Raw genomic sequence first — 22,659 nt, forward strand, 5'->3', positions numbered from 1 at the left:
TCAGATATCTTTTTTTTTTTATTTTCCCATACTGAAATTGTCAATGTGCCAAACTTATTCTTCAGCTAAATGTTATCCGACGGTTGTAAAATCAGTCCTTACAGAGTTATTACAAATTTAAAAAAATGTCATTTCTATACAAATATCAATTTATGCATGTGTTCAACGCCTGTAACTTTTTGTAATAAGCTCCTTTATTTTTAAAATATCTTATTAAGCCACTTCTATTCAGAATGGCTGACATCAGACGAAGCGTGGCGCTCCACGATACGCGTCCGCTGGTGGTGCGCCTACGAGGGATGCGCCCGCGTCCTGTGCGGCGCGCCCCCGCCCCCCGCGCCCCTCGCGTTGCGCCCTGCGGATCAAGACCGAGCTCTACTAAGGGCCTCGAGCCCTGGACACGCTGCCGTTACTGCGTTGTTGGCGTTGGAGAATGCAACGTCACACGCGCAAGTGGCTGACGCGCTATGCTTGCTGGAGAAGTTAGTAGACATGTATTTCCATCTCTTTCCATTCATCTGCTCTGATGATGCGTCCGCGCAGCTTGCGTTTAACCCCGCCCCCTGCGCCGCTCGCGCTGCGACCTGCGGACCAAGACCGAGCTCTACTGAGGGCCGCGAGCCCTGGTCATGCCGCCGCAACTGCGCTGTTGGCGTTAGAGAATGCAACGTCACATGCACAGGTGGCTGACGCGCTGTGTTTGCTGGAGAAGTTAGTAAACTTATGTAACCTTCTCTTTCCATTTATCTGTAAGGCTGGTTTTAGTGTCACGCGGACCGTCCGGTGCGGACCCGCTCCGCACGGCCAATCTGTATGAACTTCTAGGGAGCGTTTTAGAGTAATGCGGTCCGGAGGAACCGCTCCGCTCACTAGCAGTTCATACAAATCGGAGCGATCCGCACTGACAGTCCGCGTGACACTAAAACCAGTCTTAGTCGTGTGATAGTGACTACTTGAGGTAACCGGAGCCGCGTGCCCTGATGATGCGCCCGCGCAGCTTGCATTTAGGATAAGGATTGATTAAAGAAAACCGGCATTAAAACACAAAAAATTGATTTATGAATTCTTAGTAGAATATTATTTCCGGTGTATATTGAAATATTGGGAAGTGAAGAAGAAATAAAGTGTGTCCAGTGGGAATTTTTCAACTTCAAAAATGATTCATACAAATAAATTAACGATTTTTTGTTATTTATTACTATTGCAAACTGGAGTTTAACAATGCGGATTTATTTTTTTGTAGGCAATGTCTTTTAAATGATACCCGTTTTATTATAGGCACTCTCACAGCCGGACCCTTACACTCGCAACTATGCGAGAGCAAATCGCGCTAATAATTTTCCTGCAATTTCACGGCGGATATTTTCTTACAGAACCTGAATTATTTAAGGATTGTTTGCTGTAAACTTTTGACTTGAGATATCCCCACAAGAAAATGTCGCATAGTGTGAGATCTGGTGACCGAGGCGGCTAGGGTATGTCCCTGTACGTGCTGATCATTTATTTGAAAAAAAAAATAAATAGTCCTCGGTGTCTCCATCGAGGTACTCTTCGTGTGTGGTGAGACACCTTCTTGCTGAAATAGTAGTTGACCGGGATGCAGTTGCAGTTGTGGTATCAGACATTCATCGATCATTCGACAATACATTTCAAATACTTATTGCTCAACTGCGAACGCTCTGTAGGCTCCCCGACCAGTGACTCATGGCGTGTTTCAAATCCGCATTACTCTATTTTGAAACAATTAAACTTAATGAAAACTCTTTGGTTTTATTTGTATTCAATTTTGAACTTGGAAAATTCTCGCTGAAAGTAAAGGGTGTCTTTACAACGTAACCTCACTTCAAAACTTCAAAAGAGTGTGACAATACCGCGTCCGTTCAAGTCTGATTGGAACCATAATATGTGCACCAGATTCACTTCCGAAGATATCGGAACGATAAACGTCACCATCTTATTCACATATTTCTGATATTCGGTTTGGCCGAAGATTCGGCTGGTTTTTGGCCGAAAACGAAAATATGGCCGAATGTCCATTTTTTGGCCGAAAATGGCCGAAAACGAAAACGAATATTCGGTCGGTCACTAGAAATTAGTAGACCTATTTACCTTCTCTTTCCATTCATCTGCTAGTCGTGTGATAGTGACTGGAGCTAACCGGATGATGCGCCCGCACAGCTTGCGTTTAGCGTTCTTTCGCGCTGCGCCCCGATGTGGACTGCGAGCCCTGGACACGCCGCCGCTGCCGCTTTGCTGGCGTTGGAGAATGCAACGTCGCACGCACAAGTGTCTGACGCGTTCTGCTTGCTGGAAAAGTTAGTATCTCTCTTGCTATCCGTGAAAAAATGCCAATGCATAACACGAGAGAGTATTATCTTTTTTTTTCTTGAAGGATCACCATTTTGTATTCGGTTTGGAACATCAAATGATGCTAACCTCAGCTGCCGCATCGCATCATTAAGATGGGAGTAAGACATCGTTTTGCGGTTAGTCCTGCGATTGTAGAACTCATCAGTAGCCGGAGTCAAGCTGAACCGTTGTACAAAATAGTATTGATTCCATAAATGTATTAATATTTATTTTGTCTTACCAGTTATGCGCACCTCATGCCTCGCTCCTCGGTGACGGGGGAGCAGTTTGCCGCGTTGCCATGGCAACACATGCGCCGGTTCCTACGCGCTCCGCCCGCTTCTATCCGAGATGCAGCGTTGTTGACTGCAGTCATGCATTTCATACTCGCTTATATGGACAATGTGCCTAGCAAAGGTAATTATTTAGTATCAGACTTAATACTTAGTATTATTAGAAATGTCATTTTCTGCACTATTTAAAGAAAATCCACACTAAATTATTATTTTGTTACTTAAGTCCGGTCGCCGAGCAGATAGAATTTCGTACAATGACCCCAATCTACCCATCATTATCGCACGCGCGTAATTATATTTCTGTCGCGCTCGCACAATCACCGCGCGACGGGCGGCAGAAGTGACATTAAGTTTCCTATTTATTTTATTGTCTTAGGAGGAACAATGTCCTGGATAAAGTCATCTTTCATCGGCAACGACACGTCCGTGATATCGCTGCTTAGCCGTGATCAGTTGCTTCCCCAGCAGACGCCGCAAGATGGCGTGGAAGTGACGCAACTCCACATACACATAGTGAAAGTTCTGCTGCGATGCGTCAAACTGCTGGAGTATGATGACTATGACAGCAATAAACTGGAGAGTCTTTTAAAGATACTGCTCGCGTGTCTATCGAGAATAGATTTGAAAAATTTTCACGCCTTAGGTGAGTTTTCTTTTGTTTTTGCTCGAATCTTTTTATACGTATTTTATGCCTGTTCGTTCATTCAGTTCAATTATAAACTTGATGCCTATTGCTTCGCAGCATAATAATGCTGGAGGTCGCTTATTCAATCCTCGCACATTGCAAATATTTGTGTGCAGTGTGCATGAACATAATATCTGTTTGTATTGGTGTTTCTATGTATAATGTGTGTTTTGTGTTTCTCTGAATAATTATGCATTGACAAAGAAACATTTTAAGTATGTTTGTACGGATTGTATGGATATACTCGCTTTGTTTATTGTTTAGTTGATTACATGACACATACCTATCAGTACACATACAAATGTCTGAGGATGCTTTATTTATTTGCCATCCATTGTTTCTCAAACCACAAGTGTACAAGCACAAGCACAACACTAAATGCCACTATGTTTTTTAATTGATCTGTGTTTTTTTTAAATTAGACGATTGGATACGATAAGAATACTGAGCGTTTTCTAAAATCTAGATTTAGATAACTTCAGGTTCATCCTCGTCACATTTTGATTCAGAAAATGTCTTGCAGGATACCTTAACGAACTGATGCGTTGTATAAGATACGTATTGCATTCTCGGTACTGCAAGCTATCTGAAGACACTCTAGTGCAATGCTTCAAGATCATAGCTGAAACGCTCAGTGGTTGCGCATCGGGGGGAGGGAGGAAGGGACACGCGTGTCGACTGGATGCCATACTCTCTCTACTTTCTCTATTGAAGCAGGCACATCAAGAAGGAATACCGGTTCAAGTGAGTAACAACCCTATAACTAATGTGACTGCAATTAACGTACTTTGTAAGGAAAGCCTTTATTTTATCACTCCTATTTGCGCAAAGAAGTTTACCTACAGATAAATTAGCAAGTAAATGTTAATAGTAAGCAAGAAATAGTTTTGATGACGAAATAATGTTCCCTGATTTTATTACACTGGCGATACAGGACAAATAAACAAACAGCTTTGAACGGCCGATCCAATTTTCTCTATTTATCAATTAATCATTATCAAGAATGTTGTCAGAGATAAAATATTATCATGATATCTACAGATCTTTTGATCATTCCTTGATGACGTGTCATCACCCGATTTCTGTAAAAATACGTCAAGAGCCTATCAAGAAACACTCGATATCTATTTACTATTTATCCATGTTCCCGGTAATCGTCTCGCATTTATATATGTCAACGTGAAATTGTGAACTCTGTCAGTTTATAATATAACGCGTTAGATTGTAAACTAACAGTGGGTTAGGTTAGGTTAGATTGTAATTGAGAATGTTACTAGGTATGCAAAACCACTTGAAACCTATGTTACAGTTAGGCTTTTACATTTACAAATACATTAGTTTTTATTTCATTCAAAAATACCCAGTAGTTATGATTTTATAGGCATTCAAAGTTCGCTTAAATATTGAGTCCCGCCGACGGTCACGTGACCCCGCGTGACGTACATTCACAGTGTCCGCTCACTAGAAAACGGATATAAACATACTTAAATACATTTTTTTTGTAAATACAAACTTATTATACATATTAACACCCAGACCCATCTTAGAAATTAAAATTGAACCAAACCCAAACTTGATGCGATTGTGTCGTTTTATTGCTTCTTACACATCGAACAACGTATGAGTCACTTACAAACATGTTTTTTTGGTTGGATGTAATATAAACATCGAATAACACTCTCTTCGCAATCACCTGAACAATTTTATCACAACTCTTAAGGATCTAAGTGAAGAACATGGCGAGCAAATCCACCAGGGCCTTCGTCCGATAGAGGGACGCTATCAGGGCCACTGGAATGCACACATGATGGCTGACTGCTGTTAAATCATTCAGAAGAGCTGTCTGCCTTCAGCATCAGCAAGGAAGTCAAATAAAAGAAAGTTTTTTCAACTTAACAACTTCATAAAATAGGATCATCTCTAAAAAAAGAGTGTTTTTTTACAAAAAGACCCAAGTGTCATATTTTTTTAACCAGAGCTGATACAGATATTTCAATCACAGATTTGAAATCGTCATTAAAAATTGGACTAATATCATGTAACATAACCCAATCATCAGAAATGCTGTTGTGCAGTGAATCTGACGAAATTCACAATTTTACGGTGACATATACATGGTATTACGAATGAAGTTTCTTAGAATATCATAATGTAATCTTAAGTGCATTTGTATTGTCGTGAGTATAAGAACTTACATGGGAATTCCGGTGACACAATTCATGAAGCGCCTGTTTATTTATAAAATTGATTTAGTTCCTATTTAATACCTAACTAATAGTACCTAGTGTTATTGTTTGAACTTGAAAAATACAACATGAATAATTTTTTTTTACATTATAACATGTAATATGATTATTCTTATAGGTAATTATAAAAAAAAAACCGACTCCAAAAAACCTATACTAAAAAGTAGAAAAATAATTACTAATTACCTATCGTATTCGTCCTAATAAATAAGTAGGTAATTAGTAATTATTTTTCTACTTTTTAGTGTAGGTTTTTTGGAGTCAGTTTTTTTTTTTTATAAAATTTTTTTTTTTTTATTTCTTGCTTTTTAGTTAACTAATTATTACCTTGATGTTACCACTGAAGGCTGAAGGTAGGCAGTACATTGAGACCATATTCTTAATGTATATTATAAAAAAGTTCATCCCCAATTTTCCACCCTTGGGGGTGAAATATTTTCTTCAAATTCGCATGAAACCACCCTTTTGATAATACCTATTCAACAAAAAAATAATCGTTCAAATTGGTTCATAATCGGCGGAGATATTGCGTATAAAAAAGTTCATCCCTAATTTTCCACCCTTGGGGGTTGTTTTTTTTACTATTAAATTGAAATGGGACCACCCTTGAGGTATTACCTATACGCTGAAAAAAGATTTGTTCAAGTCGGTTCATAATTGGCGGAGTTATCGCGTAACAAACATAGAAAAAAAAAAAAACATACGGGTCGAATTGAGAACCTCCTCCTTTTTTTGAAGTCGGTTGAAAAGGTAAATCTTCATAATATTATCACTCCAGCCAGTGTGGTAAATAAAGACAATATAGCCTGACCAGGAACATAAAAACCCTCGCCATGTTGCGGAAAACTAATGGTACTAATTTCTTTTAATGGCAACAGTAACTGAAAACTTCATTGACATGTCACCTTGCATGTCAGTCTATTGCTGTCAAAGTGTAAACAAACTTTATTTTAAATGTGTGCAATTGATTTTGTGAATTAAAATGCTAAAATATTTTTATAGTCGTGAAAGAAAAGTGGTTCACAATGTGTTAACTTAATGTATTTGTCGAAGAGAAATACTAAGGGTTTGGACAATATTTTCATTGAATAATGTTTCCGACAAAGGTTGTCAAATTGACTGACATGTTTATCGTATAGTACAGTCCACTATGAAAATTAGCTGTAGTTTGTTTCAACTACCTATTTTAAAGTTTTTTGTCACTTTCTAAGTTTTGAATTTTATGGAATTGGGAAAGAAGTACCGAGTTTGAAGCGTTCATGAGCAGACATTGCAGTTGAATATTCAAGTTCTGAATTTGATTTTTGATGAATAATAAAATAAATCCTACTAGCTCGTTTGATGGTTTCATTTAATTTATTTATAGCCTGACCAGGAACATAAAAACCCTGGCATAGAGGCGCGTCAATTGCATTTGATAGTGCAACACTGAGTACAGTCGTACCTGTGTTAAATTAATAGGCTAACTTTATGTATCAGGATTCAGGATTACGGGCTAATTTGATATTTTCATAAATTAACGAAAAAATATTATTATAGGTAACCTGGTTTAAATAAATTAAATGAAACCATCAATCGAGCTAGTAGGATTTATTTTATTATTCATCAATAATCAAATTCAGAACTTGAATATTCAACTGCAATGTCTGCTCATGAACGCTTCAAACTCGGTACTTCTTTCCCAATTCCATAAAATTCAACACTTAGAAAGTGACAAAACTCTTCAAAATAGGTAGTTGAAACAAACCACAGCTAATTTTCATAGTGGACTGTACTATACGATAAACATGTCAGTCAATTTGACACCCTTGTCGGAATAATTATTCAATGAAAATATTGTCCGAACCCTTAGTATTTCTCTTCGACAAATATTTAAACACATTGTGAACCACTTTTCTTTCACGACTATAAAAAGATTTTAGCAATTTAATTCACAAAATCAATTGCGCACATTTAAAATAAAGTTTGTTTACACTTTGACAGCAATAGACTGACATGCAAGGTGACATTTCAATGAAGTTTTCAGTTACTGTTGCCATTAAAAGAAATTAGTACCATTAGTTTTCCGCAACATGGCGAGGGTTTTTATGTTCCTGGTCAGGCTATAAACCAGGTTACCTTTAATAATATTTTTTCGTTAATTTATGAAAATATCAAATTAGCCCGTAATCCTGAATCCTGATACATAAATTTATCCTATTAATTTAACACAGGTACGACTGTACTCAGTGTTGCACTATCAAATGCAATTGAGGCGCCTCTATGCCAGGGTTTTTATGTTCCTGGTCGGGCTATAAATTATAATAAATAGTTACTTTCAAATTCCAACCTGTCACTAGAATTCAGTGTGTATAGTGTGTTCGTCAAATCATGTACACATCTGTAGTTGAGTTTGTTTTTGGATTTTCCCCTGCCAAAATTTTTGATTCGCACTAGTTAGCGTTAAATTAAATAACCCTAATGTTGGCTCATGATGTCACTAGAGTGTTGACTTCGGTTTTTACAGCCCATAATGCCCATATCATACAAATATTTTGAAATAAACTTATTTTTATTTCTGTTGGTAGTCTGTCAAAAGTCAGATTACCAAATGTAAATGAAAGTCTAAGAAGAGGCTAAGGTAGAATACGCGAGTGCGGGACCTCTCCAACTCGTCTGAGTAGCGTGGGGAGTGTAGACCAAATCCACCCTTTGCCTCTGGTAAATTAAAGAAGGTCGTCCTCCTGCAATAACGGGACTATTCCCACCTCTCGCTCCCACCGCTGCAACTTCTATGTAGCCAGGATCCATAGCTTGACCGCCAATAAAACTCAACCAGTGAAGGTCAAGTTTGTCTCGGGTGAAAGTTAAACTGTCATTGGACTTGCAAGAAAATAAATCAGAAGAACATCGGAGTTCGAAGTTAAGGTTCGACTTCCCTCCATTGCAAAGCGGATGACAGGTGACAAACAAAGGTTTATTAACCTCCTCTAATAAGGTCCTTCTGTAGGCCTTTTTTTTTTTTTTTTTTCGGTGGTAAAAATGCATTGAGTTGCATACCCGCCACTGTGGTCAGGCGGCGGGTTATGTGGGGCTCTCCCCTCCAGAAGGGAGGGGCCTACCCACTAAAAATCCACCATCTCCGTCTCGCTGAGCACAGATGGGAGCCGGTGTAGCGAGGCCTTACCCGACATGTTCCACCTATGCGCAGACCGTCTGCTATGCGTGCAGACTCCAACTTCGACCACGCCATCTTTGATTTTTATAGTTACAGTTTGTTGTAATGCAACTGACCACTCGGAGATTTACAACTATATACAAATGATATATACAAATGATATATACAAATGTACAAAGTGCTTATCTATATTTACATAATATACAATGGAGGCCAGCGGGTAGGTGTAAAAGGTCTATCCGCCGGCACTCATAATGGACCTTACGCTATGACTAGTATTTGACTAGGTGTCACAGACGACGCGCAAAAGCACGTCGCCTCCGGCCCAACCTTCTCCGCCGAGCAGGGTCAGCGAGGGGATCTACCTCCCTGGCTGCGCGCCGCGATAAGCGGTTATCACGCCATTTTATCGATTTTGCCCATAAATTTTGACGTCGATAAAAGTTATCACGACGCGCATCTTAGGCCTACTGCAGTAGGGACAATGAGACATGGAGACTAAATGACCTTGATCGTTGATGAAATAATATTTTCTTGATCAGCGATGGTGCGAAGCGTGGAGCAGCGAAGCGGTGCAAGCTGTAGTAGGTTGCAGCGCGGCGCAGAGCGCTCAGTTGCGAGCAGCTGCGCTTGCAGCCATGGCTGCGCTCGCGCACCATCCGCAGCTGATGCCGCACCTGATGCAGGGTGAGTGAGCTTGGTCTGGGGGCGTAGTGTGAGTTTACATCAAACGTATTCGATATCGAGTGCGTCAAAAAAAACCTATGAAGATTTTAGTTCTTGAAAATATCCGCTAGAGACGCTGTATGATGTAATTTTTTACGCACTCGATATCGAATACGTTTGATGTAAATTCGCACTACGCCCCCATGTTATTATAGTTAGGAACACTTTTAGAGGGACTACACACATATTTCGATTCGAGATATAGATAGTTGACATCATTAACGAAAGGTTTAAAGAGATATCTTTTCTAAAGAAATAGTTAATCCCGGAAAATTAAATTAGTAATTAATTAACAGTAAAATCATATTTTTAGTAGCTTTTACCTCGATAAATATAGCCAAAGTGCTAGGAAAACTAAATGCGATCCGAATTCCAGACATATTGGTCCACGTTTGGAGTTAGAGTAGGATCGGATGTATCCGATAGTAGAAGCTGTGTACAGCTTCATCGCAATTTTCAAATATTAAATTTTGTATTAGCAAAATGTTTTCATCTCTATTCTTTCACATTTAGCAATACAAGAAGAATCGCTCTGTGCTTTCGCGGCCCGTATCCTGAGCAATCGGCGCGAAGCTAACGTGTGCCGTGCGGGCGCGGCTTCCCTGCTCGCTACGATCGCGGCGCGCGCGTCCCCGCATTGTGACGTAAGTGTTGCCATAGTTACGTAACGCTAATGTACACGTGTTTACAGGACGTTATGACGCATGTTTCTGGGAATAAAAGTTCCTTAGCCCGATGCAGAATAACATTTTCATGCAGTTGACTCTTAGGGGAACTTAAGCTGTTTTTGGAAAGCATGTTAATCTCAAAAAGATTTGACTTGATTGACTAGTTTTAATATTTTATACTCTTTCTAAGTTTGGCTAAACGGAAGTAAGTGATAGAAATATCCTGCCCCATTCGCCGAAATTGGTCTGGTGACGTTGTTAAAAAGTTTAATTATACGATACGTATTAATCCGTTGTTATGTTACGTGTGTTGTATTCTTGAGTATAGCATAATCCCTACAAATAATATGCACTGCCCGCGGACACTGGCCGCGCGGTTTTATCGTGACGTGTGGTACCATTACATATTTTATGCGTTCCTTGTTCGGGCGCTATTTTGGAGGTGCACCCGTTATTGTTATACGTGCATGCGATATCCACACACACTAACAATATTATTAGACTCGTATTTGCAAAAGTTACTTGTGATGTTTTTCTGTGACAAATTATCGCAACTTTTCGAAAGCGAAAAACTTTTCGAAAGCGAAAAACTTTTCGAAAGCGGAAAATGTTTATTGAGGATAAAATGCAATTTTATATGTATCAAGTTTTCACGGGACAATAATAATAGCAGCAATTAACTATTTTGCCCCGATACCTTGTAATAATTTTAGGGGTTTGGAATTGTTTTTTTCGATAACGACATTTTTAAAACCGCCTTTCCATGTGTGTCAAAACAATTGACCATTCGGTTCCACCACTCCACCCTGCTGTAAGTTTCTTTGTAGCCATATGGCTATAGAGTAGTCATTCTATGGAATGCGGATTATACATTTTGACTGATAAACATTTTCTAATTCTACAATGATAGTAAAATATTTACGTAAGAATTAACTAGAATTAAAAAGATAATTCATAGTAAGTACACTTACAATAGATATGACCATACTATACATACTCGTACCTAAACAACGCAGAGTTGGAATTTTGTAATTTATATCGTTATCAATTGAAATGAAATATCATCCCTGACCGGACTTTCATTCAGTTTGTAACAAATGATTCATTCATTTATCGGAGTCCTGTGTGGCGTGTACTGATTTGTTCTGCAAGTACCTATTCAAAGTTTTATTATTAGAAAAAGACAGATGACTGTACTATTATTTTACGATTTATCGCGCCCATACAATAATATAGTATAAGATCCCGCTATACAACGACCTTCACCGAGATGCTTATTTGATGAAACATATTTTATATTCAATTTAACATGTCAATAATTATATTGCTTAAGGGTTGCCTAATAAATTTCAGTCCAGGATATGATTAATTAATCATTAAAAAAAGTTTTATTTTTAAATATTTCATCGGTTTGATTATTAAACAAACTCCATACCAATCGAAAGTATGAAGCCCATAGAATATGCAAACGTTAGGTTGCCTATTCTTTTCCAGTCATAACTCTCGGGTTGCCAGGTATAAACAGGTAAATTGATAGAGCATTTTGCATCGGTCTGATAATTTAATCAAATATAAATGAAAATAAAGATTATTTCATTATGAACACGGTGGTATAGGGTTGCCTGCGAAAAATCAGTCCTGAATGACGGTTGTCGAATTTTGTAAAGTGAAATTAAAACTGAAAGGTGACATTTTTCGAGTAGTTGGCAACATTTGGGAAAGACGAGTTGTATGAGGCGTTTGTGTGTCTTGTCAAGAGGTGTCGCTTGGGTGAAGAAATTTCTCCAGTGTTGCCATGCTTTCGGAGATTTGGTCCAAAAATGTCGAAAGTGGAAATAACGACTTCCGGTCAAAAATTTGGATGACGCCTCCTGCAAAAGGGTCGTACAAATGACATTTGACCATTTTCATCTCGATCACCTGGCAACACTTGCAGCTATGGGGAAAAGTATTTTTTTTCGACATGGGTGTCTTTAAAGTTAAGGACGGACAGAAGGAGATATGGCAGAAAAAATCCAAAAATGGGGTTTGGTCGGTTATACGACCCAAATTATGGGAAAAATCCGAAAATTCAGAAAATCAAGATGGCGACCGAGTGAGCGGCCATTTTGTAAAAAGTTTCAGATTTCTGATTTTTCAAATGCATTTTTTGGGCAGTTGGCAACATTTGGGAAACTCGAGTTGTATAGAGCGATTACGTAGTTTGCTAAGGAGTATCGTTTGGAAAAACAACATTTTCCAGTGTTGCCATACTTTGAAAGATTTGGTCAAAACATGTAAAAAATGGAAATAACGACTTTTGGTCCAAAATTTGGATGACGCCTCCTGCAAATAGGTCAAACTAATGACATTTGACTATTTTTATCTCGATTACCTGGCAACACTGGCAGTTACGGGGCCACAAAATTTTGGGACTTGGGTGGTTTTAAGGAATTGTTTCACGGGATTGGTTTAAGTTAGAAAAAAAGTAAAAATGGGTTTCGGCGCGGAAAATGGTCTAGATTAAGCGAAAAATGCAAAAAGTATGGCAACACTGGAAAATGTTGTTTTTCCAAACGATACTCCTTAGCAAACTACGTAATCGCTCTATACAACTCGAGTTTCCCAAATGTTGCCAACTGCCCAAAAAATGCATTTGAAAAATCAGAAATCTGAAACTTTTTACAAAATGACCGCTCACTCGGTCGCCATCTTGATTTTCTGAATTTTCGGATTTTTCCCATAATCTGGGTCGTATAACCGACCAAACCCCATTTTTGGATTTTTTCTGCCATATCTCCTTCTGTCCGTCCTTAACTTTAAAGACACCCATGTCGAAAAAAAAATACTTTTCCCCGTAGCTGCCAGTGTTGCCAGGTGATCGAGATGAAAATGATCAAATGTCATTTGTACGACTCTTTTGCAGGAGGCGTCATCCAAATTTTTGACCGGAAGTCGTTATTTCCACTTTCGACATTTTTGGACCAAATCTCCGAAAGCATGGCAACACTGGAGAAATTTCTTCACCCAAGCGACACCTCTTGACAAGACACACAAACGCCTCATACAACTCGTCTTTCCCAAATGTTGCCAACTACTCGAAAAATGTCACCTTTCAGTTTTAATTTCACTTTACAAAATTCGACAACCGTCATTCAGGACTGATTTTTCGCAGGCAACCCTATACCACCGTGTTCATAATGAAATAATCTTTATTTTCATTTATATTTGATTAAATTATCAGACCGATGCAAAATGCTCTATCAATTTACCTGTTTATACCTGGCAACCCGAGAGTTATGACTGGAAAAGAATAGGCAACCTAACGTTTGCATATTCTATGGGTTTCATACTTTCGATTGGTATGGAGTTTGTTTAATAATCAAACCGATGAAATATTTAAAAATAAAACTTTTTTTAATGATTAATTAATCATATCCTGGACTGAAATTTATTAGGCAACCCTTAAGCAATATAATTATTGACATGTTAAATTGAATATAAAATATGTTTCATCAAATAAGCATCTCGGTGAAGGTCCTTGTATAGCGGGATCTTAGACTAATAATAAACCATGAATTATTTATACATTGTAACTGGTAGGTACATTACAATTTGATTGGGACCACCTACATTGTCAATTTGTGAACAACATCACGCTGTATAATTTGAAACAATGTGACTCTAGAACATAAAATCGTAAGCAGTGGGACATCCATAATAAATTACCACGCTGATGCTTTTTATGTAGCTCTGATTACATTGTATTTCTTGTGGTTGGTCCGCAACTTGTTATGAAAAGTGGTCAGTCAATGCCAGCTAGTGAACAGTGAAATATCGCGCATTGTTTAAAAATCAAAACAAGCGCTAAACATCTAGACGATTGTTATTTATATTTGATGGTTCAATTCAATTGGCATTTTAGCACACGTTTAATATAACAATAGTCGTTGCATCAACCACAGTTGAGTGTGTATGTTCTTTTTTTGTTCTCATAACTGTTTGAACTTCGACATTGTATGTTATGAAAATATAACGCATCGTTTTTTAATGCACAAATATGTACCAAGTGATGCGGCTATTTGACTTTTTTTTTTTGAAAGAAAGAAAGAAAAAACATTTATTTGGTACCAAAAAATTAAACAATAAGTACAATCAACTTAAAAAGCAAAATACATTGTACCAAATTGGTCTCTGTTCAGTATGAGGTCATAACGTACTGAAGAGCACGTTACGGCCACTGGTATTCTGCAGAAACCATGAAAGAGGGGTGCGTGGCCCACAGCGAACGTTACAACTTACTACAAAATTTGACAAATAGAAGAAAATAAGTAAGTGTGCATTAATTTGTGCTATAGTAATTAATAAACGACGATATGAAGTTATTTACTTAAAATTAGGTTGTCAAGGATAGCGATTCATGAATATAAGCATATTTAGAAATTTTTCGTACTGACATCTATAAAATCCGATTGTTTATAATCTCATTAAAAACATCCGTTCGATTCCAAGATTCTCAAGCTCACTGTAACTTGCTTGAATGTTTAATATCCCCGCTATTACTTATTCTTTCTGAATACAATGGGCTCCGTAAAGTTCGGAGTACGGGTATATTCGAGTCACGGGCAGCGCACGTCAACAAGCGCGGCCTTGAGTGCGCCGGCGCAGTACTAGGGCTAGGTTTATCTTGGCGTTCTGTGGCGATACACTTCAATTGGTGACTGACCGCGGCGCAGAGCTGTTGCGCGCGCGCCGACCTTCTAGTTCCGCGGCGAGTGCGCGTGCTTATCGTTTTGTTTACTCACACAAAAACGCCGGCATGATCGCACGACCCCGTGTATCACATCTCATTAAACACTGAGATTTGGACAAACAAGTGCTTTTACGGAGCTGTGATAAATAACTCGTTTCAAGATGTGGTTCTGTGTAACGTGCTACCTCGTCTCATTTATAGTCTTCCTACTCTTACTATTAACGATTTTCCATTACACTACAAAAGGACGCAAGTATTGGCTACAAAAACAAGTGCCTTACAGAGAACCATGCCCGATTTTCGGCAACTTTGGACCCGTTTTAACAATGCGAAAAACTTATACCAGTATGCTGCAGTTTTTCTATGACACATATAGAAATGAAAAGTATGTGGGAATATTTCAAGCACGCCGGCCGACGCTGATGGTGATTGATTTGGATATAGCAAAGACCGTACTTTCTAAGGAGTTTTCTAATTTTAGTGATCGCGTGTCGGTGGCGACTGACACTAGACGTGAACCACTACTTAGAAATTTGGCGAATATGAGTGGATCGGAGTGGAAAGCGATGCGGCAAATAATTACTCCCACATTTTCTTCTGCCAAGATGAAAGCTATGTTCCCTCTCATTGCAGACTGTGCTCAATCTTTGAAAAACACTCTCCTCGCAGAATCTTTAGAAGAGGTTGATATATCAAGGTTAATGAGTAGATTTACGACCGATGTCATAGGAAGCTGTGCATTCGGAGTCGATCCTGGATCTCTTAAGGACCCTGATTCACCATTTTTAAAAATGTCCTCAAAAATGTTTAGAGCTGATCGTGCTACTATACTGAAACGGTACTGTCGAGCGTTTTTCCCGAGATTATTTAAATGGCTGAATCTTAAGACATATTCCCCAGATGTGGAAACATTTTTCTCAACGATCATCAAGCAAGTTCTTACAGAAAGAAGAACTACAGGCGTTCAGCGACATGATTTTCTGCAACTGATGTTAAATGTGCAGAAAACTGACAACGCATTCGAGATGACAGATGAATTAATCACATCGAATTCATTCATATTCATGTTGGCGGGCTTAGAAACGTCGTCAACAACTTTATCGTTTTGTTTGTACCAGTTGGCTAAAGACAAGGATGTACAGGACCGAATTAGGAAAGAGATAATGGAATGCATGGAACGCCACGGCTCGTTGAATTACGATGCGGTAACATCGATGCGTTTGACGACGCAAGCTGTGATGGAAACGCTGCGAATGCACCCTCCTACACCCCTTACCACCAGATTATGCACCTCGCCATGTGTTCTTACTGGGACAGATTTAAAAATAAAATTAAAAGACCCAGTACTCATACCACTATATTGCATTCAAAGGGATCCAGAATATTTCCCGAATCCGAATAAATTTGACCCAGACCGGTTTGCAGATGATTTAAATCCTCCTGCCTTCGTAGCGTTTGGAGAAGGACCGAGAAGTTGCCCTGGTAAGTTATATTCGTTACATTTTAACGGTTACAAATACTTCAAAGAGCTTTGTAGTATTATTGCATTCAACGATTCAGAAATGAAACGAAACAATGTGTTGTAAGTTGTTGAGAATCCGAATAATTTCGGAAACAAAGCCATTGTTTACAATATTTTAACATGTGATTATTTACCAATTGCAATTACCACCGATGTGATCGAACCGAATAAAACTGTTCGTTAGTTTTTCTTTGTTTTGTAAAAATTTAAAAGAATCGGATAAGTTTAATTTTGTTTATAAATGTACATCTGACAGGAATATAAAACAAAGATTTTAAACTGGAAATTATTTATTTTAATTTGTAGGTGCCCGCTTCGCCGTACTGACCGCGGTGGCGGGACTGGCCGTTATGCTGAGCTCCTTTGAACTGGAGCCGTGCGCGAAGACAACGCCGTCCATTCAGTACGACTCGCGGAGCGTTTTGCTCAAGAACAAGGGCGGCATTTGGCTTCGATTCAAACCTCTCTCTTCGTGATGTTAATTTAGTAAAAATAAGTTACAACTAGACCAAAACAATATCTCCAATGTCGGTGATATATTTGTTGGCATTTCCGTGAACAAAAAACTGAATGTTGTTGGACGTAATCACCAAATCAAGCTACCATGTGCCTGCTGAAGTTAATTAAATTATACTCCTCCCACTTATACGTAATGGCTTTTATGATATACGAGATATTTGCAAAAGATTAACGGTATTATCGAAATTATTTTAGTTGCTTAAGTAGCTCAATAATGTTTGATTGCCTTTGGTTTATTTTCTGCAATAATCTCGCATCTCCACTTGCGTTCGTCGGTTCACGTAGTCAGATACGCGATATCATTAGTTATGCCGACTACATGCATGGCTGCGTGTGCTATCGAATGTGCTAGAGGACATGACTATTTTAGTGAAGTAATCCGCGTTTTACCTACTTTAATTTGTTTTGTTCATAGTCATCTATTACAATTATTAGACAAAGAATTCGTTAGGCATTTCGATATGGGTACAATAACTAGCCAAGCATGCAGCTGTGGAAGTTCTTTCCAGTAAATATTACGTCGATTTACCTCACAACGTTTACATCTTATAGCTTTAGAAATAAGTTAGTAATTTTAATTAAAAATCTTTAATGTTCTCTCAGATGTAGTTACTAAATCGCCTTATATACCTACATGTGTATATAACGTAGCACCTTTATTGAGAGATAGCGTTCTAATCAGTATTGAAAATATCACTAACTTTATCGAATCAAAATGACATGTTATATTGTACCTTCTGTAGTGTTATAATGTAATGTAGAGCTCTTTGTTTAAGTAAAATCATTGCTATAGGTTATGTTATAATCCAATTAAATAGTACTTACATAACTTGTTAAGTAGCGATAATTGAACGCCTGTTAATGATGCTGTAATAGTTGGTGGTACTTAAGAATATATCGATAATAAAGTGTGTGTGTGTGTGTGTGTGGGTAGTTAAATAAAACCACCGTAAATCAGCTGTATGTTGAGGTTTGCTGCTAGAACTATTTCTAAGAAAATAATTAGATTTGTATAATCTGTTATGCTCGTCCATTTTATCTTAAAATTCTGTCACGGGTTTTTACCAGCTTTCCGCCCGCGGCTTCGCCCGTGTGGAGTTTTGTCTGTTACAGAAAAACTTTATCGCGCGCGTCCCTGTTTCAAAAACCGGGATAAAAACTATCCTATGTCCTTTCCCGGGACTCAAACTATCTCTATGCCAAAGCGTGAAAGCAAGACAGACAGACTGAGTTCTGTCGCATTTATAATATTAGTATTAAATTAGACCATCAGATATACGAAACAGTTTAATGTTTCCTGTCAAACTATACCAGGAATAATTTAATATCTACTATGTTTGTCCTTTAAATCTGTTTTGGTGTCATGGGTTTTATCACTGCGCGTTGGGGCAAAGTGTAGGTTTGAAAGTAAAAATACACTTTAGTTAACTGAAGTTTTCCTTATTCATATTTATGTTATGCGTCATAAATAAAATATAGTGAGAGCTCTAATCTTATTAATAAGTGTTAGATAAAACTATCAATGTTTTGAAGTTTTTATAATTGATGCGTGGATTGATACGTAAATTATGTATTTGTTTTCGTAAGTTTTAAAGATGTATAAATTCGTAGAGGAATAGGTACTTGAAATCTGTTAGATCGAATTATACTCGTATGTACTTATTTTACCCATCAAATATTGTCTGACTGGACTACCTATGAGAAATAATTGTTTACTTGATAAGTATTTTTGTGTAATTAAGAAATAGTTAATAAGAAATTGTACTATTTTAAGATAATCTCAAATATAATATAAATCCACAAAAATATGTTTTCTTTAACAGATATTTACCACAATGTATATAAAATAAATGAAATCAGTTGTTTTCTGGTGCGTAATGCCGACAAAACAGAAATGTTGCGTTGTTACATTCTTGCACATTTGTATTGTAATTAATAATCCTTTTGTCCTAAATTAGAACAAAGGACTGAGAGTTGGGAGTATTAAAACGCAGTAACGGTCGTTACTCCTAACACACTGACTAAACGCTGTGATAACCTTTGAAGTTCTTTCTTTCTTGATGAACACCAAGACAGCTTACACAATATTGTTTACAGTTGCTATTAATATTTTTAGACAAACATATTTTGAAAAAAGTTTGCCTTTTCATCATTAAGTTAGACCCCTGAAACCCCTAATAGCAATATCATCTAATAAGATGAGGTATTTATACCTCGTAGCTCGCGGAGTTTCAAGCGCACCTAATGTAGCGTATCTAAATTATTCCTCGAACCTTTTAGGTGCGCTGATTTCGTTAATATGTATGTATACCTAAAAGGTACGCTATTGCGCGCAACTCAATTTAGTAAGTAGGAAAGCAGCATCTCTACACAAATTGCTGTAATTTTCTACTCTGTTACGTAAATGTGTCTTGTATTTTTTCAGGTTTTAGAGAGCGATTGTCTTGACCAGTTGAAAATTAATAACATATTGGACATCTGCATCGAAATACTTGTCGACTTTTGCAACGAGAAAGATTACGAAAAATCTCTAGGTAACTGTTAAATTGCATCTCAATTCTTTATTTTTAAATTTTTCGCAAATTATTATGATATTTCAGCTGATTTGCATCTATTGACATAAATGATTATCTTTCGCGCTACATGCTCCGATTAGGGAGTGCATTTATCTCACTTGAGTATGCCAAAGGAGATTGCTGCGGGCTCGATATGCCATATATCAAACTATGATAACACAACAATGATTAAGGAATGTGCTTATCACGTATGTTTTGTTTGTGCTAAGAACAAACGGTTTTTTGGATTGCTTTTGCGAAACCTAAAATTTTTCTATTAAAATTTTGAATTCAATTTATTACATGCACGATGCATAGTAAAACCAATTATTAGTAGTTCCGTATTGCTAAATATACATTAATAAATTGTTTCAGAAGTAATTTGCTCAATAAATGAAGCGTTAATGGAATAGTCGTTACTTAGTAACTTTAATGGAACTGCAGCCATTAATGTGTTTTAAATTGATTTAAGTTAATTATGTTAATGTATATTTGCAGAGCCAAACGTGCCCTTGTCCATACTCGAAAGGTTCACGGAACTCGAGGTGCGTTCGCACAAATGTGGGGATGTGCACGTTTCTCCCTCCCTGACTTCGTTCCGTGGCGCGCCGCCTCCTAGTGCGGCGCTAGTGAGCGCAGTAGCTGATATGATGCATAACGTCAGCGCCTTTGCGCATGCACCGGTGCAAGCCTGGAACGAGAAGGGTCTTTATAGACTTCTTTTCAGGTATTATATTTGATAACTTGATAGTGGAAATTGATTGGGATTTAGATAGCACCCTAAATCCCATGTTTATAAATAAGTACGAGTACCTAATTTAAACGCTTATGTTTCATGCGCTAGTGGGCACACACCATCGGGGAATACCATTATCTTCTGAGAACTACAACATTGGAGGGGACATTCAAAGATTACACTGATAATTTAATTACACACATGAAAAAACAACAATTTTCCAGGTTCAAGTTCCTTCAGAAGTACATAAATTTCTTTCATTACATCGCGCCATCTAGTCCCAAATTAAGAAAAGCTTGTACCAAATAGGCACTTTCAAATTTTTTGCTAATTATGTCCCTTCCCTTTCAAAAAAATCTATATTTATGTTTAATTAACCATAATCTAATCGTCAAAAATGGTTTGTGATTCCAGGTGCGCGTCTCTATCAAACGGTCCCAAGACCGATATACACCGGGTGCGGGCGGCGTCGTGTCGCGCGCTGGTTGCTGCGACGTCGCACCGTTGCGTACGCGCAACTCTCGCTTCAACCAAGGATTGTCTGCATAACATGCTGCTCACGCTCACGCCATTACCAGAAGGTAATTTATACATAACAGATCACATTTGCTGTAGCACCCATTGTTGAAGTTTACTTACCGTTTGCATGAATTTTGAGCAAGCATTTGTTTTAGCAATGATAGGAGCGCCTTCTAGAATCTAAGAATTCAGCAGGATCAGAATGCACCTTCTTAGCCCTTTAGGTAAACCAAAGTACAGCAAGGGACTATAATGTGTTCAGTATAGTAGGTACTATTTGAGTCATGTCGCATGTCACCCAGCGAAAGCAACGCTAACATAGCTTTGTAATTATGAAGTTCGCCATACGTTAAATATGTCCCTAGGCGCAGGTGAAATTGGAACTTTCACCCCAGAAGAACAAATACTGCTCTATCCAATAGAGGCAAGACTCGAACACAAAGGCGACTATAATTGTTCAAAATCGGTCATTGTAATATCCTCTATTGAGTTATAACCGCCGCTCAATACAAATATTAAAAAATAATACAATGCAATAATGTATCGACAATAAAAAGCAACATTTCGAAAACCAATTGGACAATAGAAGCTTAATTTTGGATTTAATGGCTTGCATTGAGGATGTTTACTCTGTGATATGCTTATGATGATTGATCACATGTAATTTCCGTCGAATTAAGTTAGTGACGATTCGCAAAAAAACAGTTCTTCATACCAATGATTTGAAATTACTAGGATGTTTATTTAGGAAGATCAGAATAGTATATTTGTATTTGCATAAGAAATCTTGGTGGGCAATCGAGCTTGGTCATACCCGATAAGCGCAAGATACAAATAGAGATAGTGTTATCAGAAGTTTCGCTCTAAATAAATAAACTTATCAAGATTATTCAACTATCATCTCTTGGAATAGTACCTACTTTAGGTATTAGTACTAGCCGTAGAATACATTTTGTCAATTATTGCTTGTTACGCTCTGTTTTCACCCAATTTTTACTGTTGATAATTTTGATAAAAACATTCTAAATGATAAGAACTTGATAATTTTCATCGTGGCCATTAAATTAATTCATTTAAAATTCTTCCAAATTGAGTCATATATTTTATCGTAATTGTATTTGTCTCACATATAAAACGTTAATCTCTATTAGATACGCGATTTTTCTGCGGTCATTAAACTATTATATTTTTTACTATAATCCAGTACCACTTTTGAAATACTTTTCATTATTTTTTTCTTTTTAATAATATCATAGCAGCGTAAATTTGTGTCTACAAGATTATGTTCTTCTGATTAATTTCGTTGCGGGTCCAATGACAGTTTAACTTTCTCCGTGACAAACTTGACCTTTAATGCTTGGGTTTTTATTGGCCGTCGAGCTCTAAATCCTGGCTACACAGGAGTTGCAGCGGTGGGAACGACAGGTGGGAATAGTCCCCTACTCCGTTCTTTAGAGGGCATTTAGCAGTCGACTCGATTGAGTCATCTCAGACGCCTATGTCGGTTCAATATTTCAAACCAGGGTTGTAATCTAAGTTCTTACCCACACGATAAGAGAAAAAGAGAGTCTTATAAAGCGTAACGTAAAAGAGTGTATCACATACCAAAATAAAGTGGAAGAAGTAGTCGTATAAAATACATCTTGTCAATGTTATCCGTACTTTTCTAGATGAAATGGACGCAGAATGCATATCAGCCCGTACGCAGGCTCTGCTGTTGCTAGCGTCGCTTCTCAGCGAGCGCGGTGCCGCCGACAGCGTGTGGGAAAACGTGCTCGGGAGTCGACTGACTTCTTTCTTCTGCTTCCTGCTGCAGTGTCTGGAAGGCGATGAACTTGGTAAGTTGACAAGTAGGATGCAAGTGATATGATTAAGTATTGGTAATTGATGTTGTTTTAATTTTAAGATAGAAATGTTTATGAAGTAGGAGAAAAGATGAGGGATTTGGG

General features: G+C 37.8%; 2 protein-coding genes across 2 annotated transcripts in view; both read left to right on the forward strand.

Annotated features, from left to right (window-relative positions):
* The window catches only part of LOC114353904 (rotatin), a 43,121-nt gene that overhangs the window by 9,919 nt on the left and 10,543 nt on the right, over window positions 1-22,659 (forward strand). The window contains exons 17-26 of the mRNA XM_028306053.1: window positions 233-482; window positions 2,594-2,766; window positions 3,022-3,288; window positions 3,854-4,074; window positions 9,276-9,420; window positions 9,973-10,103; window positions 19,326-19,434; window positions 19,954-20,182; window positions 20,606-20,772; window positions 22,381-22,548. Coding sequence (XP_028161854.1) covers window positions 233-482; window positions 2,594-2,766; window positions 3,022-3,288; window positions 3,854-4,074; window positions 9,276-9,420; window positions 9,973-10,103; window positions 19,326-19,434; window positions 19,954-20,182; window positions 20,606-20,772; window positions 22,381-22,548 — 1,860 coding nt within the window. The remainder of the gene's footprint in view (window positions 1-232; window positions 483-2,593; window positions 2,767-3,021; window positions 3,289-3,853; window positions 4,075-9,275; window positions 9,421-9,972; window positions 10,104-19,325; window positions 19,435-19,953; window positions 20,183-20,605; window positions 20,773-22,380; window positions 22,549-22,659) is intronic.
* On the forward strand, window positions 14,715-18,308 carry LOC114353907 (cytochrome P450 6a2). Its single transcript, XM_028306054.1, has 2 exons — window positions 14,715-16,341; window positions 16,688-18,308. The coding sequence occupies exons 1-2, from the start codon at window positions 15,021-15,023 to the stop codon at window positions 16,855-16,857; spliced, it is 1,491 nt and encodes a 496-aa protein (XP_028161855.1). The 5' UTR covers window positions 14,715-15,020; the 3' UTR covers window positions 16,858-18,308.

The sequence above is a fragment of the Ostrinia furnacalis genome, unplaced genomic scaffold (assembly GCF_004193835.3).
Source record: "Ostrinia furnacalis isolate ACB-3 unplaced genomic scaffold, ASM419383v2 OfSCF1862, whole genome shotgun sequence".
Classification (NCBI taxonomy): domain Eukaryota; kingdom Metazoa; phylum Arthropoda; class Insecta; order Lepidoptera; family Crambidae; genus Ostrinia; species Ostrinia furnacalis.

Excerpts from the sequence above, each read along its gene's own strand:
- LOC114353907 (XM_028306054.1), top strand. The coding sequence starts at position 15,021 with ATGTGGTTCTGTGTAACGTGCTACCTCGTCTCATTTATAGTCTTCCTA. Across the intron at positions 16,342-16,687 it reads AGGACCGAGAAGTTGCCCTG|GTGCCCGCTTCGCCGTACTG; the intron begins GTAAGTTATATT and ends TTTAATTTGTAG.